At 30.3% G+C, this 27,849-nt stretch overlaps 1 protein-coding gene across 2 annotated transcripts; it reads left to right on the top strand.

Annotated features, from left to right (window-relative positions):
* LOC143223464 (F-BAR domain only protein 2-like) lies at positions 1-27,823 on the top strand. 2 transcript variants are annotated; one of them, XM_076451490.1, is made up of 11 exons: positions 1-127; positions 3,383-3,516; positions 3,924-4,012; positions 5,053-5,210; positions 8,753-8,871; positions 10,448-10,653; positions 10,958-11,113; positions 12,689-12,824; positions 14,274-14,476; positions 20,508-20,743; positions 26,700-27,823. In XM_076451490.1, the coding sequence occupies exons 2-11, from the start codon at positions 3,484-3,486 to the stop codon at positions 26,762-26,764; spliced, it is 1,401 nt and encodes a 466-aa protein (XP_076307605.1). In that variant the 5' UTR covers positions 1-127; positions 3,383-3,483; the 3' UTR covers positions 26,765-27,823. The 2 variants fall into 2 exon arrangements, with proteins under 2 accessions (XP_076307605.1, XP_076307606.1); XM_076451491.1 differs by having other exon boundaries at positions 23,244-27,195.
* The last annotated feature ends 26 nt before the right edge of the window (positions 27,824-27,849 follow it).

Below are 27,849 nucleotides of genomic sequence, written 5' to 3' on the forward strand. Positions count from 1 at the left end.
CCTACTAATTGTTGATCCATCAACTATGCATTATCATTGTTGAGTAACAACTATGTTGTTTGTGTGACCTTAACTAATACTGTACAGGACAAAAACAGTTTCAACTCAAGCTCTGAGACTGAATCTGGTAAGATTGCAAGGTTTGCTGTGTGATGCCTATTAGCAAGAATCCACAATGTCTTTTTTTTTTAATGGGAAATACAACACTTTAAAATTTTTATGTATACAAATATTTATTTATATATATTTAAAAAAGAGGCATGTTTTTAACTCTATCTGCCTGTGCATCTTTTACTGAACATTTCATGAGGTTTTAGTGATTTACATTCAAAATTTTAATAAAATAATTTTTGTTTACATTATACCAATTAGTATAACATCAAATAGTAGCTAATGATACATATTTTAATAATATATACAGTACTGTGCCAACGTTTTAGGACAAGAGAATATTTTGTCATTCTTTCATGCCATTACAAAATGGACATTTCAATACTATGGTTGTTTCACCGATCTTCATTGACAATTGAATAAGCCAGGGTGAGAATACTTATCATTCTTTAGAATTTCCATATACTTGTACCAAGGGTATGTCATAAGGGTTCTGCTTAAATGAACATGGTGATCAAATTTAGGATCTGAAATAACTGTTATGATATGCCATGCAGCTTCTTAACTGTATAGAAAGAAGCTATCGTATGATACTAATGAAAAATAAATCAGATTTATAAAGCTCCACAAATAAACTTTGATAAAAACATTGTTTAATCCTATATATTAACCTTTGTTGTCATGCCAAGGCCCACAGAGCATAGAAAATTGTCAGTAGAACAGAGAGTTTGTATAAAAGCTTTATGTGATGCTTGTTGGACTGTCCAACAGATTTCTGCAGACTTGAAATGCTCCCCAAACTTTGTAAAGTACACTGTAGATTATGAGACTGAGACAGGTAAGTTTGAAAATAGGAAAAGAAGAGACAGAACACCCAAACTCAATGATACTGATGTTAAATATCTTTATTTATGCAGCCTTTAGAACAGAAGGAAGACTACCACTGATTTTAAGCATGAAATAAGCTACCATATACCAAATGACAGAAAAGTGTCCAGATCTACAGCATATTTTAAGGAGACTCAACCAGTTGTGCATCTGTGGATGAAGGGAGAAAGATACCTCAATGCATAGCACCTTCCATAAATCATGGGGATGCAGTGTGATGATTTAGGGGTATGGGGTATATTTTGCTGATGAGGCAACAGGAGATATTTGCAAAGTAAAGGGAATAAAGGACCACTGCAAGTACCATCAGACACTGATCCGTAATGTAATACCCAATGATTTAGGTATTATTGGTAAATAATTCTACTACCAAAAAGATAATAACCCCAAAGACTCATCCAACCTATACAGAAATTACTGAGCTAAGAAAGAAGTTGAAAGAGTCATTTGAATGATGTTATGAACCTCATATAGCCATGATCTCAACCCAGTTGAGCAGATCTGGGATTTGATAGATCACAGACTTGACAAATTACATGATACTACCAAATAAACTTTATGGGAGTGTATTAGAGACTATTGAAGTTAAAATCCCAATTAAAACTCTGATTAAATATGTTACAACGATGTCTGAAAGACTGTCTGCAGTTATTAAAGCAAAAGGAGGACACACAAAATATTAACTGTGTGTTGAACTTGATCAATTCCACTGATTTTCCATTGTAAAAAGTATGAAAATTAATAAGGTTTTGATGTTCCACCTGTGATTTACTTTCCAGTTTTCTTTGAAATTAGTCTGAAAACAAGTTATTGACTTTGTTCTAACTCTCTTGCACAGTACTTTAAGTTTTTAATTTTATAACCAATATTTAAAACAATCCTGAATTTCTCCCAGTATGAGAAAGGTGACAAATTTTATGCAAGAATCCCATTTTCTCTGTTTCATTCACCATCCATCCAATAATTATAAAATTTAACATTTATTACTCACTAAAAAATTGTCATTGCTTAGACAAACCATAAGTTTTATAGCTTTCAATTTTATTTGGTTACAGAAATATCAAATAGAAAATTAGACCCCTCTTGCCACAGCTACCAATCAAATCCTCTCTTTCAGAATTTGTTAATAGTTCTCTCTTATCTTTTATTCTTTATTATCTATAACCAGTAGAATGTCAAGGTTTTCATCTATCAAATGATGTATTATATTACATTGTAATGTGGAAAAAAGATTTATAAATTTCTCTTTTAGTAGAAGCTTTATTGCCACTCGAAAGATAATGAGTAGCTTGGATAAATTTGTAAGGTTTCTGTTGCATATTTAAAAAGCCAGAAAAATTGTGGTAGCTAGAAGAAATTGTCTGCTTTTTGCATATTATTATTTTATGTTTTTTGGTCCATTTCTTACATAAATAAAATAAAATTGTGCATTACTTCCATTAGTATAAAAAAAGTAGGGTTAAGTACCATCAACAGTCAGCAGTAAAAAAACACAAAAAGACAGGTAATTAATTTATTTTTTATTTATTGTTTATCTAGTTTTATAAAAATAACTGAATTATAAAAATATGGATCTCTTTAGGCTAGTTAAGGTTATATTGGTAAACTAAATAATTGTAAAAATGTATCATGAGGCATGCAGGAAAGTAGCTTGGAGTAGATGGTGGGTAATGACATTCAGTAGCATAATATGAACTGCATATTTCCCAAGTTATATATAACTTATAATGATGCATATAGTAGTTAAACATGATTCCAAGAGCAATAAAACAATAAAATTTAATTATAAATACATGTATAATGTTACTAGTTTAAAGCTACTTAGGATAAATAAATGTAGTTTAATGTTACTTTTGAAATTATTCTAGAATAAAAAAAGGTAATTTAGATTTATTTTATGGTGTTTTTTCCTGTTTGTTTTTTGTGGTTACAAGCATTTACTCACTCATGTTTAGCAACTATGAGGTGTTTCTTTTTTAAACCAAAAATTAAATCACTTTATTTTTTATGCCATCAATAGTTTTCTATAAACTTCAGAATAGAATTACCAGATAAGATAAAAGGGAATTTTAAAAAAAGGTAATCCAAACACTTTCATTATTAGAAGTGGACTCTAGAAATTCTTTTTCCAAAATATTTAGTCTCAGTAGAAGAATGATTTCATTTGCAATACTTCTCTGAGTGTCAGGTGTCTAGTTTTCCAAAATTGTTACAGAGGTCTTTACTTCTCTGATAAATAATTATGTATATCAAAGATGATTGTATCAATAAAGTAAAGCTTTTTAGAAATTATTTACTTAAACTTTCTCATTTTACTGACTAAAATTATTGATGTGAGAGTGTTATTTTATAGCTATTCTTTCAACCCTTTCTTATTAATCAGATGAGGATGACAAAAGAAATAAGATCCATGTAGAAATCAAACCACTGAAAAGTGGAACTCCAATCTGTGCAAGTATTGATGAACTGAAAGCAACAGTTAGTATGATCTCTTTATCTGCTACATCTCGAAACACAGTAAGTTGATATCCTCTTTGATTTGTTTATATTTTAATTGTAGTAAACATTATTCCATTATTAAACTAGGGTTTATTCTTCATTAAAAAAAAAATTAATGTACCAACTGTGAGCCTATTTTTTGTCTAATAACCAGTTTTTTTGTTGTAATAAAGGAAAGTGAAAGTACCAGTGTTATACTGAAGTAGTTTTTAATTATATTTTTCTTGTTGATGAGCAACTTGAAAGGAATTTCAGGATAATTATAAAAATATTGCAATATTCATTAATTTCTCAGTATTTCTATAATTCCTTCTAGCCATTTAGGAATATTTTGAGTTTTCCAGAGACTTAAGGGGCAAGTTTATCAGTTTTGTATTTCTATTCTAAATATCCAAGTAATCATGTAACTAAAACTTTTCCTCTAGTCTTCCCACATCCATAAACAACAAAAATGTGACAACTTAGTAGTGAATGAGTCAATGAAGAGGTCAAAATCTGTATCTCATCCTCTAAGGTAAGCCACAACCAAGCCATTTAAACACACAGTATAATCCAGTCCCATTAGGAAATTTGCATAAGTATATCTGATCAACTAAGGCAAATCAGAACTGCATGTATATCTCATCTACTTGGTCCAAAATTCTATTTCATCTTTGAATTATGTTACATAAGTATATCTTATTTACTGAAATAAATTACAGAAATACTTTTCATCTACTTAGATAAGTCAAAAAATATATCTTACAATCAACTGCACAGGTAATTCACTAAAGTAATCCAGAGTTTCTAATTGGAAGAATTAACTACCTGCGTGTCACATGACAGCTTATCAATGTGAAAGTATAGTTCTTTACATAGGCTTCACTTTTACAATGAATCTGACAAATGACAATTTAACATTTTCATGTACTGATGCTATCTATTGGTTTAAATCAGTAGTACTTAGCTCCAAAAGAAAATCTTAAAAAATAATAACTCATAAGAAACTTTAAAAAATAAGTGTATTATTTTTAATAAAAACTCAGATACAGGTATTATGGAAATTATTTTGTGATGTTAGCTTAGTAATTTATGCTGTTGTATCTATGTATGTACACATGTATAGGGATATGTAAGCTTATCTCCCATTACTAGCTAGTTAGTTTTTCTGATAATGGTAGTGTGGTCACAGCTGTTAAAGCATGGTATCCAACAAGTTTGGAGCCATATTTAAATACTAATTACATTATATTTTTAGTTTATTTAATTTTTGCACAAGCACCATCATTTACCCTATTTGTATGTCATTTATCATTAAGTTATAAATATGTATGTTATCATATTATGTAATTTGCTAAAATTTATGCCATTTACCAAGGTAATTCACAAAAGCTTATATAGTCAGAGAAATAAAATAAGGGATTTTCTGTCAGTAATGGAATTATAGTTTCTACAAAACAATATAATATTCTCAACAATAGAAGGGTAAAGGTTTAATATTTGCATCTCATTCTCTCAGTTACTAAGTGATTGTTACTTTAAACCTAATATTATGTTTCCCTTGTATTGCTGTAGTCAAGAAAATGTTGAAGCCTTCAGTGTATTTGAGGAAAGTCTATCAAAAACTGTGTCAAAAACCAATGCACCATGTGATCGAGTTCAGAGCTGTTATGGTCATATTGACCTTATTCATGAACAAGACAAAGAAACAAATTCTACAGACAGAAACTCGGGTATGTAGCATCTGAACATTACTTGTGAAGTAGTTATTAGGTGATATATAAAGTGATACTTTCAGTCTAGCCCATCTTTGATGTTGTGTGTCTTATGGTTATGATTAGGAATATAGAATAGTCAACAGAAGTGTGCTAGAGGTAAAACACTGAATCTGTGGTTGGAGTAAGTTCTTTTAAATAGTCATATGAATGGGATGGAATTAATATGTAGATTAATTTAAGCATGATACATTTTTAAAGCTGTGATAGGACTTTTGTGAACCTTGTTAATTTTCAGAAGAGGTGGCGCTACTTGAACTTCCTATTTCTAAACATGCATACCTCTTCTCACACAACAGCTACAGCTAATACTGGACTATGATGGTTTCTTTCTTTGCACATCTAAGCATTGGTCTTTCCTCACTTGCTCCAGTCTTTTATACCCCACTTGACTGCCCCAAGCAATATTTATCTTGTGACACTTTCCACCTACATTAGTGCACCCTCTGTCCTAGTCCTGTATATAAGCACCTTGTTCAGGAGGAGAGTTTTCTTATACTGCAACTGTGAGAGACACTTGGAGCAATTTTTACATCACCTAGTTGATTTTTGTAAAATAAATATATATATATAGATATATTCTTTTGTTTGACAAGCCAATGTATGGCATGAATTCCCAGATTACTGTTTCAAGCACAACAGCCAATCAGACCTCCCCTATTCCACCTCTAATATCTAGCGTTGCTCAACAGTCAAAGGTCACTCTCAGATGAGGCTGTTTATGATCTGATTAGTAATGAGAATGAAATGAAGACATATATTTGGTCTGATGGTTTTTGTTGTTTTTTTTCAAAGAGTCTGAGACTGCTTTTGTTGGACAATCCTGGACATTTCATAGAAAATTTAAGTTTCTTTTCTCCAATGCCTTCCTTTACTATGACAGTTTCTCCTGAGGCCAACTTGGATCAGCCACACCCAGCTCTCTTTCTTCAGTTAGTTGGTCAAGTGTGTGTTATTTTGGGCTTTTCTCCAGTTGCTTTTTAGCCTACACCTTCCTTGATGGTGGAAAGTTCTGCAGGTCAATACTGAGTTCTTCCTTCATCAACTGATATTTATATTCATGCAGAACTTTACCACTCAGTTAAGTTAAGGCATTGCTATTCCAATTTTTTTACTACGTTTTGCAGAACAACATGCTAGGGTTATGCATATTTAGACTGTCAGGGACTAGACCTGATTTTGGAAATGTAGGGTTCTAGAACAGATCCTCTGATTAATTTGAACAGATCACAATTTTTTTGGATTTGTCCGACACTCACTATGGTTTTGAGTTGTTTATCATCCCTCCAGATTTTGTTGGAAGCCTCTTAGCAATCACTGCATCAATTTGATGATGAATTGGAACCTTTGTTGTCATCTGTCTTGGTATGATTGTCAGCTTTTGCTCTTTCTTTAGTTTCTTGCCTGAAATGTTGTTGAGTAGAGATGTCGTTGGAGGTCATTTATATACTTGTTGCTGGCCTCTGTAAGTTACATGAGGTCCCTTTCTTTGATCTTTGATTTTTGTGAGCATTCCAGGGCCTTTGGAATCATGAATGGTTGTTGCCTGTCTGCAGTCCTCAGTGTTGTCATTGACCTCTCAAATTTCCTCAGCTCTACTTTTATTCAAGTATCCCAACCCCTGACATTAGCTCCTTGACCCATTGGTACCCAGAATAGATTCCTCCTATATCAAAGAGGTTGCTCTACTCATTGAGAATGCAGCCAGTGATAATGATGATTACCCTACATCAGTGTGGTTTATGATGTTTTTGCTACAACATTATTTCTGTGTATGAAATTCCTCTACAACAAATCCATGAGTGCCACAGGTTCTTCCATTGGTGTCAGTCATTCAATTTGCATCTCTGTTGAGGTAGACATGATCCAATATCAAACACTCAGATATCCAAAAGCTTAAGCTTCATGCATTCACTCCTTCTCATGGCTTGGGGTTTAACTTCTAAGGTTGCTCTGTTTCTGTCTAACCTCTGTATTATTCCAAGATGTAAATTTATCAAAAGAAATGACACACACATTAACAATGGTGTCTAACAAGGAAATTGAACCTACTTCATCCATACATGTAGGTATTTAGCCAAATTGCATGAAACTCAATACAACCATATTAAAGAGCCTGAAATTTTAGCCTAAACATTTGTACTATTTGATTTAGTTTCACTATAATTTTTTAGGTGTGAAATTTCAAAACATTCTGTTGAGGATCATTGTTTGGTTAAAAAAGACATTAATAATAATTTATTTTGTCATAAAATTTCAGTTGCCATTTTTTAATTTTGATCAGAAAATTCCATTTTGATATTTCATCTTGACTGATATTAGTTAAAGTATTTATTTCGATATTTGTAACAGTCACTATATTTGTCTATAAATCATTAGAAACACAGGGAAAGCTAATAAAGGTTATTTATTAGTGACCTAAAATCTCACCTTTCACAATGTTGTCATTATTACTTTGCCAGACTTGGTAACAATATTATTGATCAGTATTATTTTATGTCTAATAAATTTATTGTTTAGTAAATAATTTATGTGTATGCATTTTTTGAATATGGTAAATTGAACAGTAATACTCAGTAAATAGGAATCTGAATATTTTGCTATTGGCTATCATATTCACTGAACATAACTAGTTTACTTGATGTATTTTAATTGGAGAAAATCTTCATACATTTCAAACAGATAATTTAACTCAAAAAGATTTTCATGAAAGAAAATAGCATCTAAAGAAATTATAAAAAAATACCTAGATTCATGATTTGTTCTTAAATCTTCCACACTTCCCTTTAAATTCCTTGTTTGTTCCGACAGGAGCTCCAACTAGTCATTTTCTCATAAAACCTTAAGTTGTTGCTTAAACCACTTTATTTACTTTACATTGACATAAATAGCTTATGATCTGCTGTATTCAATGGTATTTTGACTTGGCATGGCCAGGTGGTTGACTCATAACCTGTGTCTCAGGCTCAAATCTCCCCATCATCAAACTTGCTCACCTTTTCAAATATGGAACATTATAATGTGATGATCAATCCCACTATTTGTTGGTAAAAGAATAACCCAAGGGCTATTGGTGGGTGGTATTAACTAGCTACTTCCTTTTAGTCTATCACTGTTGAATTAAGGATGACTTGTGCAGAGAGCCATCATATATCTTTGCATAAAATTCAAAACAAACTAACAAATTATGTATAAACTATGTATGTAGCTAATTTCAAAACTATATTTCCTCAGTATTTATTTGCAACCTGCTATAACATAAAAGGGTTGTATTAATAATGAAATTTCAGTTAGAGAAGGAAAGTCAGGAAGGAAACAACACATTTATACTCTGGAAAGATAATATTTCATCAGCAAATATGGAATAGGCAGAAAAAAAATTTAAATGTCAGTTGTTTATAAGCAACACCTTTCAGAGCCATGCAACATATTCAGTCACATCCCATTTTATTTTATAATAACTTTTTTATGTTAAATATTTTTTCTCTTTCTTTCAACAGTGAACAGCTTTTTTTCAGCAGATGACATATTAAGCACAGAAAATAGCTTTGACCTGGAAGGCAGCAACACAACTGGACATGTAGATTTATTTGGTTTGTCCCCAGAACCACATGAACAAGTAACGTGTAGTTACATTTATAATACTTGATATTCTCAACATCTATTTCTGTGTAGAGAAGTGTGTTAGCTACTTATGTATGAAATTGGAGTACAATTTATTTTGTTCTATTCGAACACAAAATGTTACCTTTTCCATTATGAAATCAGATAGTGAAAAACAAAACAAAAAAACAGTATAATAGACATTGTCTCAAAGTCACTGGATAAATGGTTATAAACACATTTATTTACTTAAATAAATTAGGCCTATTAGCCTATTAGGCCCCACTTTTCGTAGGAAGGTTAAGCTTACAGATATCACATTAAGTTTTCAATGATTGTTTGAGGTGGTTTAACTGAGTTATGGTACTGAACATGTAGTCCACAAACTTCATTATGTAGAGTCCTGTCTGTGATCATCCTTGTACCATTTCAATCCATTCCGGTGTTCCATATTTCAATATTGTCAAAAAGCTGAAATGAAAAGAGAAACACCATTTGTTTAACATGTGATTCCTGTGACAGTTGGTATATTTTAATAAGTGTGTGAATGCATATATGTATAAGTTTAGTGTTTAAACATAAAACATGTCAACCAAAGTGGATATTTAAAAAAAAAACATTCTTCCTTACTGTGAATTGTTTGTTTTTTATCATGTACAACAGTTATTAGCAACGGAAAGCAAAAAGAGACATTGCAGTAAATTAAGTTTTATAATATCAATTTCATTTTTTACATTGTAAACATAAACTAAACTATAACTACAGCATTAAGTAAAGGTACAATTGAGTAGAGACTGAAAAGACTTGTAAACATGTTTATATATATTTAACCAAAAAACCAGAAGTAATCTTGATGCAAGTGGGAAAGAACACAAGTTTGTTTGGCATTTACAACTCTTTTTAGATTTATTATTAGACTTTGTTTATTTTTACAATTTCCAGGCTATTGTCAGTTTTTGCCATTTTCATAGATATGTCATGTCTGTTTTTTTCTTCAGGTTAAACAATGTATGCATAGGTCAAACAGGGCATCTTATTGAAACAAGAACTAAAGAACATTCTAGAAGATGGAAATTAAGAAAAATGGATTCAATATTTGCATCTTGCCTTATTGAAACTAAATTCTAGTTTGATCTGAAAAAAACATACCAAATTTTATATATCTGTGAAAAAGGTTGAAAACTAGATAGACTGAAAATTTTAGAAATAAATAAAAGTCCAAAAACAAGTCAACAGAAAGTTCCAAGTGATCATACCAACTTAAGTTTGTCTTCTGGGTTACTTCTGGTTCTATGTTTAAATATATATAAACAGTCTCTATCTGATGATGGCTTTACTGGTGAAACTATTTCCTTAATAACTAAAGTATTTGTGAAATATATAGTTATCTTTGTGTTTTTCCTCAATTCTGTAATTATGGAGTTTTACCAAGTTCCATCAGTTTCACGTATCAGTTATACAAACTATAACTTATATTCAGAGTAAGTTATAGGTACATTTGTTACATGCAATAAATATTGTACACTAAATAATTACTATGCATGGGAATATGATATTAGATTTCTAATATGCAATTTGTTTTTCGTAAACAGGTTTTCACATCAATATGTCAACCTGTAGATCCGAAACATAGCACATCTAATGCTTGTGGAGCCAGTAATGATAACTATAAAACTAACAGCACTTGTTCTATTCTACAACAATCATCTTTCACTATTGATGTATGCACCATAACGCCTATATCTGCAGTATTTATAGAGAAGGTCAATGCTTATTTCAAGGGTAGTGATCATTCAAGGTAAACTGAGACAGATTTGTGAAATATTTGTAAGTGATAAACTCCAGTGATATAGATAAACAGATTTCCAATTCTTCTGATAATCTTTTGTAGTACGTACGTGATCAAAACAGTGTGCAGATTCATAAATTTTTTAATTCAAAGTTGCTTACAATTTAATGAAAAAAACAATACTTGTGTATTACTGATTTTTCAATTAATTGAGCACTTTTGTTGCATGAAAAATTAATAATTTTCAAAGGTATAACATATAAATACTTTTAAAGTTGTTACAAATTCCATGTGTTTACTTCAATTTCTTCAGGTGTCACGTAAAGCTCTGTGGTAAACTGAAACTTGAATTTTCTGAAACAACTCTTCCTCTGTTGGAAAAACAGTCAAAATTAAACTCGCCTGTCTTGAAATTATACCGAACTGCTAAGATCACTGACATACACCCCAACAAGAACTGCATTATTGGGTAAATACATATATATACATTTTCTTTTTTTCTGTCACCTTATAAAAATATAGCTGTTATCTCTTGACATGTGATTACACTATGTAACAAATTTTGTTCCTGGATAGTATGTATTATTTCTTAATTGCTTATGTTTTAAAAGTACAGAAAATAGCCATTATTCCCTTCAAACTTTGCTTTTGTGACCTGGATAATGAAATTAAGAAATTAATCTATTTTCTATGTAAAAACGGGTAAATTTGTACATTTTCATTTACATAAGGTCTGAATAAAACAACATATGAATCAAGATTTATGTGTATTTATACTAAAGTTATACAAAAATGTTTAGAAGTGAGTAGTTTTTAAGATTTGTGACTGTAATGTAAATCACTTTCATATATCAGCCCCCAAATATACTCTCCCATCATGTTTTCGTTGTATGTTCCTTGGTAGTGATGTTCAAAGTCCAGTATATCTTGGAAGAAGCACTTGCCTTGCTCCTCTGAGTATGCTATCATGTTTTTCTTGAATTTATCAAGATGAGCATCAAGGATATGGACTTTGAGGAACATCCTGCAGCCCATTTTACCGTAGTTCTTCACTAGAGCCTCAACCAGTTTCACATAATTTTCAGCCTTGTAATTGCCCAAGAAGCCTCAAACCACTGCAACAAAACTGTCCCAAGTTTTTTTCCTTCATGCTCAGCTTCTTGGGAACTCTGTGCACTCCAGGATTTTTATTTGTGGTCCAACAAAGACACCAGCTTTGACCTTTACCTCAGACAGTTTAGGGAAGAAATCTCAAAGGTGCTTGAAGGATGCAGACACCTTATCAAGAGCTGTGACAAATTGTTTCATAAGATCCAATTTTATGTGCAGTGATGGTAACAACACTTTCTGGACATACACTAGTGGCTCACACTTGACATTGTGCCTTCACATAGAGAACTCAGTTTGTTGTGGCCAGTGCTACCTGTTGTAGTGAACTGTTGTGTCCCTGCTCTCCCAAAGGCAAAAATAACAGGGAAACTTGGTAAAGTCTCCTTGGACACCCATCAGGAATGCCACCATTTTGAAGTCTCTGATAACACTTTCATCTAACAAACCCCATCCTTGAGCCGAGATGTCAAAAACTCTGTATTCGACTTTGTTAGACCAAGATCTCTGATCAAGTCATTGAGGTCTCTTTGGTTGGGGTAGTATGGGTTTCTCTCACAAGCTGCACCTCTGAAATTGTAACCTGGATCTTCAACATCTTCACATGTTTCATGCAGAGACAGAAAAAAGAAACCTAAATGGTTTTGATGCCTTCACACACATATAATTTGTAGTTTTATACCTGTATAAAATCCAAACTGACACTAGTTCCCTGTTCATGAAAGGTTGAGTTGAATCAACATTTGTGCAGTTCAGGTACAAAAGCTCTCAGATTGTTCATTAGTAACCCTACCTCTCAGAAACAATCAACTAGTGTCACTAGGAACTCCAGATTATACAGTCAGACTTGACTTCATATTTTAAGTATACACACCATGTGGCATTTTTAATTTTAAGCGAATAAAGCAGTCAAACATGTTTCTATTGTATTTTTCAGAGTTCCTCAGTGGCTTTCAGGTGAACAGTTATCTCTTAAGTTAGACATGACTGGCATCTTAACAGTTTTAAGAAAACCAGATCAGCAGAAGTTTTGTAATGATTCTAATTACATGGTGGACATTCTTGAATATAATGTATGTATAACGTGTGGAATATGTCTTTCTACAGGATATGAGTATATAATAAATTACACTTGTATTTTTCGTGTAATATAATGACTATTCTTCTACTATATATTATTACTGTGGTTAAGTATAGTTTCTTCATATATGGTTGTTTTGAATGCATGTAAGTATATTAGCTGCAATGATTACTCTTCAATGCTGAGATTATGTAGTATCTTATGTTGATAGCAGTTTACTAACTATTTTCATGTTCTCCACTTTTTAACTTAACAAGGGTTTGTAGGCTTATAAATGTAGAAATCTCTCTGCCTAGAGATATATTAATGCTGATGTATATTGAACAGATAATTATAAAGGTGAATAATTCACTGATTGTACACATTTTTTTCCCATTATCTACTATAATTTAACATCATTTGTTAAGTGTTCCTAGGAGCAATAAATCAAATTTTGATTATCAAGTTTCAACAGCTAGGTAGTTTTAAACTTTTCTTATTTTTATAATGTTAATCTCTTGCTTTTGGAATTATTATTTGACATCTTTTTTATTGCTTTTGTTCAAATATTCTGTTGAAAAACAAGCCAGGATGTATATATTATGAATATTCCAAATATGGCATAATAAATTTCATTTACTTCAAAATAAAAATAAATTAAATTCCTATGGAGATTTAATACACTTTTATAAGCATCCTCCAGGATGTTCTTTCTGTTTTGGAAATTTTAAAATAAATTGCAAATTTCCATGCTTACCTTTCCTTAGAAAACAAAACACTACATTAATTTTGTTAGTGTTCTGTAATAATATTCTGAACATAGTATACTCTTATCTTTTTCAGTAGCTATTCTGACTTAACCAGTCTTCTGTAGCTGTGCCCTAGCATAATCATTTATCCTTAATGACCCGTGTAGATTAACCAGTATTCTGTATTAACCTTCCACAGGTTATTAGTTTTCTTTTATCGCCCTTCTGGATTCATCATCTTCTTTCGTAACATTTCAAGAACAATGTATTTTCTTGTAAACTATCCTGTTTTAACAAAGTTTTGTGTTAATCTCCTAGTATCAAGATTCTTTTTCTGGTAACCCTCATAGATTTGCAAGGCTTCTGTGTTAACCCTCCTCAGGTAGTAAATCTTCTCTGGTAGCTTCTTTTGTGTTAGTGAAGGTCCTATTTTGACTCTCCTATGATAATCAAGTTTTTTAGTAACTTTCTGAGGATGGAAACTAATTATACTCATGTAGTAGACTTCTAGTGTAGTCAGTCTTACCAAATAATTTTCTGGATAGCTTTATGAAGGCTCTGAAGATAATATCTGTTTCTGGTAATCATTCTCAGTTGACCAGCATCCTCTTGAATACTGAAGAACACTTCCTAATACATTGTGTAAAATTTAATATAATTTGTAAAATTTAGATATTAAATAACATTTCTGTAATCTGTTTATCATAACATAGATTAAATCCAGTCCTGGCATCAGAAATGCACCTCTTCATATGAGTGTAGGGTGGAAATGTGAAATGACAAAAACCGAACTTTGTGTTGAGTACAAATATAATCCATCAGCCCTCGCCAGTATGGTATCTATATCAGATATCTCGATATCAACCTCAATAAGTGGAGGAGTGACAAAGATGAGTTCCAATCCTTCTGCCCTGTGGTAGGATATAATCATTACTAAATTAATGCTTTAGCCTTTTAGCAGGACATATTCAAACTAATATAACACTTCTGTAGTCGACTCCTGTAGCAACAGATTGTGTTCACACTAACTTAATTTTTTTATCTTGTAATATATGACTCTACAATGTTGACTCTCCTGCTTTAAGTTTATAAGACTTCTATAAACAAGGTTCACACAAGTCATGAAAATCCTGGAGAGTCATAGAATTTTTTAAACAAACATTTCATTACTGGAAGTCATTTTTATTATTTATGAAAAACCATACCATTTTGTTTATCTTAGTTTTGCAAAATTTAATCACCAGTAAACGTAACTCATAAAATCACAAATATGTTGACTTGGTCATAGTTATTGGTAAGTAGGCTTTCAATTATCTACCCCTATCTGCAAACAAATAGATGTTATATAACTGTTATTGATATTATGTTGTTCACATTAAATAAGCTAAAGATTTATTTGGTTTGGCAGAATTGTTAAATCATAAAATTGATGATAGGTTAAAGAACATGGATGTTTCAGACTTTTTCCTCCTAATTCCTTCTACATTATAAACACTTCAAAAATAATTACCAAATTTGTATCCTAAATTCTTCATCAGTTATTACCTAATATTTTTTAACAAAGAGAGAGAAATGCAAATTCAAATGGCAACACTATAATAGAATGAGTATCATGGAGATAGCCTGTCAGCTTATACCTGATAAGGTCACCTGTTATTTATCCAGTAATTGATGGAGACTAGGATATTTTGAGTGACATTTTTGGATCCAGGCCCAACATGGCCAGATGGTTATGGCATTCAACTTATAATTTGGCGATCACAGGTCCAAATCTCCATCACACAAAACATGCTAACCTTTTCAGCTGTGAGAGCATTATAATGTGACAGTCAATCCCACTAATCATAGGTAATAGAGTAGCCCAAGAGTTGGCGGTGGGTGGTGATGACTAGCTGCCTTCCCTCTAGTCTTACACTTCTAAATTAGGGAGAGCTAGTGCAAATAGCCCTCATGCAGCTTTGCACGAAATTCAAAACAAACAAACAAATTTTTAGACCCAATGCTAAACATTATAATTATTTAATTATTAATAATATTATTTTATTTGTTTGTGGTATTATTAGTTTTTCTTTCATGTCTAAAACAAATAAAATTCTTAACAACTGATTCATGATTATAATTGTTTTTATTGTACCATGTGATTACTGACATGCATGACAACACCCTTGACAGTAAAAGACATTATTCAAGATGATTATTGTTCTAAAGATTATGTAAATATGGATATGTGTTATTGTGGACAAAAACTTACAAGTTACCCTTCCTTGACAGTTCTTCCTATTGTCAGGGGTCAATTGACACGTTATCACGTTTATAGACTTGCATTTAAAATTTTATCAAACTAATATTTTATGAATGTATGTCAGTAAGCTCAGTATCAAATTGTAGATTATAATTCATATTTTAATATTATACATTAGTTATTTCTTAATGTAAAAGTAAATATTTTTAAAAAATCTTAAATATTGATATTTGTGTGTCACATGGGATATTAAATGCAGTTTTGGTTTAACTCATATGTTTGTGATGTCCAAATACAAAGTTTATAGTTTCTTACAAATCAGAAACTCAAATCTACCAATATTGGCAACCTAGAATATAAAATAAGAACCTCCTGTATTTTTTATTTTCTAAGATATTTAATGAATAAACCAAGATGGCCCCTCCCATTCCTTTCATTTTTGGAAATACTTGCTTATACACAGCTAATTTTCTCTCTGAAATGTGTATAACCAGTCAAAGTTCAGAGTGTTCCCCACATGGTTCTCTGAACCTTTGTGAAGTTATTACATGGAGATGTATTCCTTTGGAAGGTAGAATTAAAGTGGAAAGGTGTGATATTCGTGGAGCTCATATTTTTGTTGACTCAGATATAGCTTTGTTGCTAAGCCTGATAAATTATAGTGGAATTCTGTGGGATTGATGTAATAATTTATGATTTTTTAAATTTCAAAATGCATTTATAAAACCTAAAAAAATATTTTATTTTATATCATCCATGTACAAAATTTGACATGACTTAGCTAATTATGGAAAGTGGCAAACAAGTACAAGGTTCACAAGTGGAAGAGATCAGTGTTTTCTATATTTCCATATTTGCTGTTCCATGTTTTAAGAAAAATAACTGAAATTTAAAAACTTGTATGTAAATAGTAATAATATATCTATTATAAACGAAATGTGACTATATTTTACAAAATATTGGTCCACTAGAACAAAGCCAAGACAGATCACTTTGTAAAGGCCAGTTTTATATTACTGGATATGGTAACACGAGTGCACATGTGTCATGTCATTTCCACTCTGTGATGTTAGTAAGACACTGCTGAAAGGGCATTAAGAAACTAAATATATATAGAGATGTATAATGACATGAGACTTAAGCTATTTACACTAAACAGTTGTGGTTTCATGTTACAATTTGTAATTGTTCTCAAGGAAAAAAAAAACAATTTATTTCTGTTCCCTAATCTTTATGGTAGTTATGCGGTTGATCAAATTAACCAAACCCATACAGGGATACAATTGTGGAAATAACAGATAAAGTGTGAAGTTTCTTTTTAAACTTTTCATAATTTTCTTGAGCTCATTAAGAATTTGTATGTGACATTTGACAATTTTATGATGCATAAAATTATTTTTAATGTTAAAATCAAAATTATTTTGGATGTTGGATAGTCAACATTTAAAAAGAAAAATATGCACAAACAAATAATTAATTAAAAAATCTTATATTTTGTGTAATGTTTACTGATAATCTGCAGAATTACATAAAGATGTGTACATTTTAAAAAGTTACAGCATAACTACTTCATGGTTACTTTGGGGGTTACAGGCCACGTGAAAACTGCATGTCCGTAGCAAAGAGGTTAAATACTTTGTTGAAATATAATGGTTTTATTGACCATTTCTAGTTCTTTGTTAGGTTGTATGTAGATATATGTAAAGTTATGAAATGTACAACATTGCTACTGTGTGCATCAGTAAGTGAATGGTTACAGTAACATTCAGATCTTTCCTCTGGTTGGTTGGTTGGTTGGCATGGTAACATGCCATTATGTACATTTCACAGTTCATCAAGTGAAAGTCTTCTTGTACTGTTGGCAAGTTGAAATATGTTTAATGAGTATTATTTGGGGTTGGTTACATGCTGAATGGAGTTTTAGCTTCAGCCAAAGCAGAGTATACAGGAGATGCAAGATTTCATCACTTATTATTAAAATAAAGTTTGCAAAAAAGTTCTGTACTTAAGAATTATTGCACCAGTGATCAAAACTTTGTACCTTTTCTAAATACAAACCTTACTTACTGTAAAAGTTGTAACGTATAATGAAAAAGTTGACAAAAACTGAATCATACCTAGAGTATGGTAAATGGTGAAGAACTTGTTGGTGTTTTGTTCAGTATTGCACAGTCATTAAGAATTTATTTTAAGAACTTGTATATATTCTTTTGCTTAATTAAAAATTTATTGATGGTTTAGGTGTTACTGTCATTGTTTGAACATTTTTACAGTTATTATATTTTCTTTAAAATATAATAAAACTTTAGTTTTTTTAATTGTGGTAGAGTTCACATTATGTTAAAATCTATATATTAAGAACTTGAAAATGTCAGTCTAGTACTCAAAACGTTCCTGTCCAAATCATGGTGATAAATTTTATGTTCTGTCAAAATAAGTCTTTTCATTGTATAATTTTTGAGCTCTCAAAGTATATTTTATGTCAGTTATCTTGTGACCTTCCACATAAATGAAAATTCATAAATCTTTATCCATGATTAACAAATTTCCTGTAACAGAAATAATTCTTAACATATTACTTTTCTTTAACCTTTATCCTACCACTCATAGCTCTCCTTGAGTTTATTTTCACATATTTTTAGTATTTTACCCACCTGATCAACAGGATTGAAGCTGTGCTCATAACATGACAGTTTTCAAACAAAGTACTTAAAGATAAAATGTATATTTATATAACAAATAAAACCTACTAACCAATCACCACTTTTCCTATCCAGTGCTTGCTCTTACACAATATATTGAATTTGAATGCACTTATCTAAATTAACCATTTGCATGAGACCTTTATATCTTCATGATGTAAATCAAAACTGAGTGGTTTTTCACTATATATTTCCACTAACTCAGCTATAGTCCCCTGGTGGGACAGCAATAAGTCTTTGGATTTAAAATGCTAGAATCAGGGGTTTGATTTGCCTTGATGGATGCAACATACATACAACAACTTGGCTATAGGACCACAGGTAACAAAATAATTATTCCTAGTGACAAGATAAACTACAGGATGAACAAAACAGTTTCATTCCTTCATGCTTTGGTAATTTTCTGAATAAAACTTCCCAACACTACCATGTAGGAACAGTGATGTTTTATTCACATTTTTTTCCTGCTCAGGTTAATTAGTGTCATACACAGCAATAGAAAGCACACTTATTGCTTTTTATAACTGATGCATGACCCTTACTTCTTGAAATTTTTGTGGAATCGTAACATTTTCAAAGATCTAAGCAGTTGTGATAAAATGTATGGCATGAAACATTACTTTTAGATAATTAAAATGAAATGTAAATGAAAATCACATGATAGCTGAAGTATGTCTTGTTCTCGCATGGAAACATTGGCAGGAATAAGGTTTAACAAATTAGTCTTTGCATATTCTAATACTATGACATTTTTTTAACATTTAAACATACTCCATTTGCATTAGAATTACCTTAAAATAATGTAATATCTCTGAATTGGTTACCTTGCAAGGCCCAGGTATTGCTTGGTGATTAAAATCTCAGATTGTCAATCCAAGAGTCTATGATATACCTTCTTTTATGCAACAAGAAAATCAACTCACATTCCACTGTTGGATCAAAAATGCATTACAAGAGTGACAGTCAGATACATTGTTTGATTAAAGTAGCCCAAGAGTTGGTATAAGTGCTGTTAATTAGCTGTCTTCCTTGTAGTCTGTAAATTCAGATTTAGAGAAGGCTAATGTAGATGTCCCTTTTGTAGCTCTAAACAAATATTCAAAACAACCAACCATTTGATATACTGAACTTGAATATTATCTTGAATTAGTTTATATTTAATAGGTGGGCCAAGTGTCACCTGATGGTTATCATGCCAGGTAGTTCTTCTGAAGTTCTTTTATTCATGCCCTGTTAGTGTAGTTTGAGATCATGAGTATATTTTAAAAGTTACGGTCGTATCCTTCTATTTAAACACATACTTCTTAAGTAGGTTTGCTCAAAATAAAAATCAAATTAATCCTTTAATGAAAAAGTTTTTAAATTATTAATTTAGCCCTTCATTTTCCCAAATTTTTCAATTATCAGCAACAACTGATTTGCTCTTTTCATAGGTCATTATGCAAGTTAATGGACATTTACAGAATACATGCTTTATACATTTGTGAATAATATAGGAAGATGGTTTTTCAAGAAATGGTTTTAGAACTTCATTTATCTTTTCCTCCTTCTAAAAAAAACTGTATAAGTTGATAAATTATATTTATAACTGTTATAATTTCATTCTTATAGTCATCTTGTTCTTTAAGTTTTTTGATATTACTGTATTTAACTATTCCACCTTGTATTACATATTATTATTTAGTAGTTAATATGATCTTTCTTTTAACAATTTTCTGTCGGCCTTTGGCTTTGCAGTTAGTTTTCTTTTAAGTATAATTTGCAATGTGAAAAGCTCATTAAACTGCAATGAATGACATTTTTCTCAAAGATGGAAAATAAACTTGTTCATGTGAAATTTAAAATAAGTACATACATGTATGTGTCTGCTTATTACATTTTCTTACACACACTGACAGACTTTTACAGAATGTGAAATGGACAAATAGTATTACTGTCTCTTCTGAGTTTTATGACAAATAAAGTGATTGTGCAGTTAAAAGTGACTTATATAATTACTTCAGGAAATCAGATTGTCAGCAGATTACCTGGTATATATCTGACTTGTCACATCATTCAGAAGGAGGAGGAATGGGATTGTTGCAAGCCACATTTGACCTCAGTTGGGGACCTTCTACACCCAGCCCAATTTTTACAAGCTTTATCTGTCAAAATACTTCTTTGTCTGGTGTTGAATTGGACTTGAGTGCAAACAGTATAGGCTACCAACTATCACAAGTTAACAATCATGTGGAATCAGGTAGGGTATTATTTGTCATATACTTTCTGTATTTGGTGTAGAATTGGTTTGTTTAGGTTACCAGCTGTCACAAGTCAACTGTCTTGTGAAATCAGATAGATTATCATTTGTTATCTTTTTTTGCTGTTTGGTGTGAAACTAATGTAATTAGTCTAGGTTACCAGCTGTCACAAGTCAACTGTCTTGTGAAATCAGATAGATTATCATTTGTTATCTTTTTTTGCTGTTTGGTGTGAAACTAATGTAATTAGTCTAGGTTACCAGCTGTCACAAGTCAACTGTCTTGTGAAATTAAGTTGGTAGTTAATATTAATTGCAAGCCAGGTAAGTAAGTTTGACAGAATGCTTTTCTCTTTGGTGTCAAACTAGGATATCACCTATGACAAGATAATCTTGGCAAGATAGGTAATTATTTTTGTCATATCATTCATGTTTAATCGTGTCATAATGTGGTACCTCCTTCACACTTCCAGTAATTCTTTACTTCAAAATATAATAACCTTTTTATATTTTATAAAAATCATGCATTAAGTTTTTATATTTGGTTCCTTATGGACTTCAGATCAGAGGTGTCTACAAATAGAACTTTATATCTGTTTCTTTTTGTCTGTGACAAGTCACTACTCAGAAGGTCTTTTTTTCAGTAGTGTAACTCAAAAGCTGGACTTGTTCATGATGTCAGTTAGAAGTCTATTTAAAAATGTTAATTTATATCCAGTAAGAAAATTACATGTTAAAACGTTGAATGCTGGCAAAACAAAGGAAAGAATAAGCTGGACTGCATTTGTTTCGAAATTTTCATATCTATTATTTTAAAAGCTCTTCTACCATTTTTTATTAATATTATAAAGAACTTATGTTTTTGAAAGATTGTGAATACAAACATACATACATACGTATATATATAAACATTAGTTTGTTACAACCAAAAAACAAGCCAAAATAAAAAATAAATAAAAATTAAAAAATGGTGTACTGATTGAAAGGATCCCAGGGTACAAGCTATAATGTGGGATATAAAATATAAAATGTACCCTAGGTTTTGGAGGTGACTGTAGAAGTATGACCCACATTGCAGAGGGTATACACCATCTGTCAGTCTTAACCTTCATTTGCCAGTCTCACATAAATAAAAATAAAGAAATAGAAATAACAGTTATAGAAATTAGGAGAGCGAGACCTGGGTGCTCAAGCCCACAATATCTCACATCTCTATCACCCTTCATTGCCTGCAGATAGTTGTGGGAAGTTGACTGCTTTCCAAAGTAAAGAAGAAAAAGGAAAAATTAATTGAAAAACAGGAATAAGAAAAATAAGGTACTACCATTTGGGGTAAGTAAGTTAAACAGACTTCTTGAAGTTAGCATTCCACCCCTCATTGTGGCAGAAAGGCACTAATTGGTAGACCAGTAAACAAATTATAATAGTATGAAGGGTCCCATCCAGTTATCTAAATTAACTAGTATAACTCCTAATAACAACCCATTAATTCTACTGTAACTATCATTCTCTAAACAAGCCTTTATGTGTGGCAAAGTGGGCATTACACATATAGTTTGTTTGTTTGTTTATTTATATATGATTTGGCTTGTTTTTGGTTATGAGAACAAATTTATTGAAAACTACACAAATCCAGATATTTTACTTTCCAGTAAATTAGAAATTAAAATAATTGATAAGGATATCAGTGGAAATATTTTTGATAAAAGAAACTATTTTGCTTTTCCAGTTTATAGTTTACCCTCTTGTAATAGTAATGTACCATACCCCTTTTGTTTTAAGCATTGCAACTTTGCAATTATCCAGATATTGTATAAAATTTGTAATAATTTACAGTATTTTATTAGTAATGTCAAAATACTGATACAAAAATTAATAGTTAATGTATTTAATAAAGAAACTTTAAATAAAATTGTTAAACTATTCTATAACAAATATAATAATGTATTAAATAAATAAAAATTAAAGAAATTTTACAAAAAAATTCTAATAACTATTTTAAGTTATCAATTGAATAAGGTAATTTAACAATTAGGCACTACTTTAATAAATAAATGGTGCAAGATTACTATTAGTATTTAATAAATATGTCCTTTACAATATCTACTGCAGAAACACAGCTACATATTGTATTTACAGGATCTGAAGTGTGGGTCTGTGTGCTTGAAAATTGGTTCTTTAGGACCTGAAATACATACATGTAACTAATCATAATCATTTGTTTTGTCCATAATTCCTAAAAGAATGTCTAACAGTATTTGTAATTCTAGAAGAAAAGGAAACTTAACATTTATTTCTGTCATCAGTTTTAATAAGTGAACCTATATTAAATTTTGTAAATCAATGAGCAGTTTTAAAATAGCCTTAGTGAAAGAAAGAACAGTGTATCATGTATTTAGTAGCTTGTACTTGATACTAGTCTTAGTATTTAAAGATGCTCACATCTGATATTATTATTTTTAATTAATTATCACTTGTATTTCTTCCTCACATTTGAAAGCCGAATACATATGTGAAGCTGAACAGAACATCTCCTTTGTATGAATCATCTCTACCTTAACAACAATTAAAAGTTAGGTTTAAGAAAAGTCACTATTGTCTATTGTTTAACAGGGTAGCTTCTCCTATTTGTTTGAGCTTTATCTTTTTATAATTTTTTATTATATTTTATAATAGGATAAAAAAAATTGCATAACAGAATAATTTGTCTGGATTAATGGGTACTAATCTTCCAGGCATTTCATTCCTTAAAATGATTGATATGTTAAGAATTTTGTAAAGACTACTTAAAAATACTTCGCACGTGATATTTGTTTTTGGTTAAATACTTACATAAATTGATAATTAAAAACAAAAGGAGTATTTTATGTCAGTATCATACAGGATGGTACAAAATCATTCCAAAATTGCTTGACAAACGAATGTGAGTGAAAATGGAGTACATGCCATTGTGTGCATGTTAAAATAACTTAAACACTCAGAATTCATAATAAATAAACTGTCATACGTTTTACTAAAAACAAGCAAAATTGGAACTTTTATTCCTGTTTCACAGTGAAATTCCATAGGGCATTGGATAAAATTTATCAGTTTTTATTGCATCATTGTTATGATGGTTTGTAATTGGTACAAGCGTAAATAATGTAATCATTACTTTTAACCTTAATGAACAAAAAAAATTAAACATCTCATGCATACTGACAATTTTGTGTAAAACTGCTATTCTTTCATGATTTATTTTTAGGGTATTATGATTTTGCCTTTGTTAACAATTGTGTAGTTTGTTTCTCTACAAATGCATTGCTGTTAACATGTGGTCTTATTTTCTGTTCAGTGTCATTTTCATACACTGTTATAATATTTTTGTTACACTGCCCACTTTTTGTCTACATTTAACTGTTTATGAAAGTTATGTTAATATAATATCCTCAGGGTACATGTTTTTATCCATTGATGATGATGACTGTATTAAAATAAAAATATTTTCATAATTTTTACAATTTTATATATGTCATGCTATCTGTATATTTACATAAATCCTTAAAGATATTTTTCTTAGTACTCTTTTCAATTGTTCTTTTTTAATTGGCCAGTATTAATACATAAAATATGTTAAGCAATTTAGCTATTTTCAGAGAATACTGTGGTATTAGTTTACATTTATATCAGTATGTATGTAGAGAACAGAGGGCACATTTCATATACCTTTAACTATTTATTAAGAGTATTTTAGTGTAATGTCACCACCTGACTATTTGTATATCAGTAACGTTCCTGTATATTACAGAATCTAATACAATTTAGAATAAATTGAATCTATTGAGCTTCAGTTGCTTGTACATATAGAGCTAAAGTTTCTTATGAGAAATTTTAATGCTATTTGCATAAATGGTCTTTATTATCACTAGACATTTCTTGTGAAACAGAAAGGTAAGATTTCAAAACCATATATAATATTATATTACACTGCACTTTAAGTGCTTTAGAATTTTTTATTTGAAATAAATTCTTTGCCACAGGATTTTTCAGACCTTTTAAAATTTTGTTACAAATGTATGTATTTTATCAACAAATTCTTAACCAATTCTTGCATAACTGCAACAAATGGTGTCAGATGTTGCATGACAATGCCACTTGATGAAATACTTTTTGCTGTACTACTGGCTAAAGTAATCAGATGTTCAAACAAAAATTGAGCTAACCCATCTTATTCACCAATATTTGAAGAGGTTAAACATTTTTTATATAACAAGTGTTTTAAGCTAAGGAACATGTACATTGAGTTTAGTTCTGTGAACCTGGGACTTTTCAATTTATTTCATACATGTAGTGTTTTGCTGGTTAATCTAAATATAACTTAAAGTTTAGTTGGAAGTGCATATTATCTCTTCAACACAGTTGCCTTTGATTTGATTTTGTGAATGTAAGTTAATTTGAATTAATAGCTTGCTCCATTTTTTTGTGTGAATATATGTCTGCTTAGTTATTACTTGATTTTATGGTTTGCTTGGTTCAGTAGCACAGTGATTATATTTGTTTGATATATATATATATAAACCTCCTTTCAGTGGGTACTCAATTTTATGGTGTGATTTATTAAGTCAATGGTTGTGTGTATTGATTAATTTAATTTTGTATGTAATATGTCAACTTCCTTAAATCAGTCATTAATTGATTGAATTTTATGGTGTGATTTATTAAGTCAATGGTTGTGTTTATTTTATCCATCATTTCAGTTTGTATCTGGTATATGAACTTTACTCACTCATTCCTTATTTGATTTATTGATTTTATAACTCAGTGGATATTCTTGTTTGGTCCATCAATTTTTGATTTATATAAATATTAGCTCCCCAAGTCAGTTATTACGTGATTTTATAGTTTCTTTGATATAGTAGCTAAGTGGTTATACTTTGTGAACCATCTACTTTTCAGTTTATTTATATATAAGCATTCCACTTGACCAGTGCAGAACTTGCTTTTCTAAATGTGCTAGCTAAGTTATTGTACCTGTTTGGTCTACTTTATGTTTACTGTTAATACTAGTTCCATTAATTAATCATTACTTAAATGTATAGTTTGTTTGATTAACTTTGTTTATCTGTTAAATTTGCACTATATATTATATATATGTCAGTTCACTCTTTCAAACAATATTTGTTTGACTTAGTATTGAATAAGGATTTTTGTTATTCACTCAGTTTTCATGTTTACGTTATATTGTATATCTGCTCACATGTTTATTCATTACCAGATTTAATAGTATTCACATTGTTGAATGTTGTATTTTCCTCATTCACCTTAGTATAAACTCACCTACTATTTGTTTTGTAATATTCATTGATTTGCTGTTCATTTAGGTATAATATATTTTTTTTAATTCTTCAGTTGGATATGATAGGTTTAGATTAAAGTGTGTTTAATAAAAATACAGACACTTTGTTTTTCTTTCTGTAATAATATATTACAGAGCACTATTGCTCTTGAGGCTAGAACAGCATGTCTAATGAAAAGCTAGTCACAAACAATAAAAGTTGAAAAAATATGTTTGTGATATGAAAACACAGGTGGTGTTACCTGAAAGCACACTAATGTAGGTTTTCTAACATTAACTGTTTTTAAAACAGACATAATATTATTTCAGTGTGCATGTCTTAGGGTACTCTTACATGCTTTAAAACACAATTTTAACACATGTAACTTTAGCACCTTATCTAGTCAAAGACACTTGGAGCACTACACCTTTTTAATGTTTAAGATAATAAAAAGAGTTGATTATTTTGTATGTGCATTTATTAGTAGTGCATTTGTTTTTAAAATATCTTTGTACCTTACTGTTTGGCTCATATCTATATTTATAAATATGTGTCAGTTTTAAAAAGTTTATAAGTAATACACATTTCAGAGTCTACTTTATTGCTTTCAATTCTCTTATGATTTTCGTTTTTTCTTGCAGTCAATTTGACAGACAGTCTTTGTGACTTCAGATTCTTTAAAATAATTGGTTTACTAAAATTATAAAATTAAATATTTCTTGGCTTGTTTCTCAATTGAAATAAAGTTTTAGAATTATGTATGAAAAAAGTTACAATAAAATATCTTTTTAAAAAAAGAGTTTAAGAAATATGTATTAAGATATATAAGTGTGAAATATATATGTGTGGGTATAAATTATTAATATATTTCCATATTATTATACAGGATTTTGTTACATTTTTGACAGATCTAGGTAATAACTATTACATGTTACTTGTGTATAACCTACAGCTGTTATTTGTAATTTAAAATACATCAACTTGTAAAGCAGTCAAGGCTACTCTACTGATTGTAAGTTTTAATTGCATCCTTAACACTGAATAGAGTACTAATCTAGTAATGATTAGATGTTCATTTAATTGAGTTTATGTTCCCTTTCTTGAATTACTGAGGAACATGTAAGTGAAAAAAATATTCACTACTGATATCTTAGAAAAGCAAGGATATAGGTCAGTGCTGTCACAAGTAGCAATTATCTTGTCCTTTGTTTAAATAAAACCCAACTGATAAAAAAGAGAAGAGAATTACTGTGTGATAATCACGAAGGTATTTAAAGGAACAACTACGATGAATATATAATAAGTTTTATTTAAATATGTAGCTGTAGTAGTAGGTTTCATGCTGTAATGTATAACAGATTTGACTTAGTAACATACAATAAGTAAATGAACCATTGAACAAATGATTAAATAAATACATTTAAGTTATACACGTTATCAGTTATTATCTAGTTATAACAGATTCATGACACACCTTGATGAATGATACAATGAATTCCACATCACATTTTGCTCATAAAATGCATATAAGAAAACCATTGTTCTAGATGTAATTTAACTCTTGAAATGGTTATATTCAGCTTGAAATTACATTTGCCTTTCTTTGAGTAATATTAAATAGACTTTAATTTTCCTTAAAGATTTACTAAGTATGTTCTATGTGTATAATATTGATTATAATCATTAATTCTAGTGTATTTGTGCATTAAAATGCATTTTCTTACAAAAATAAATTTTGTGCATGGACATTTCTATGAAATTATTACAAATTGTACAATTAATTTTAGCCAG

Source organism: Tachypleus tridentatus, chromosome 8 (assembly GCF_004210375.1).
Source record: "Tachypleus tridentatus isolate NWPU-2018 chromosome 8, ASM421037v1, whole genome shotgun sequence".
In the NCBI taxonomy this organism is placed as follows: Eukaryota; Metazoa; Arthropoda; class Merostomata; order Xiphosura; family Limulidae; genus Tachypleus; species Tachypleus tridentatus.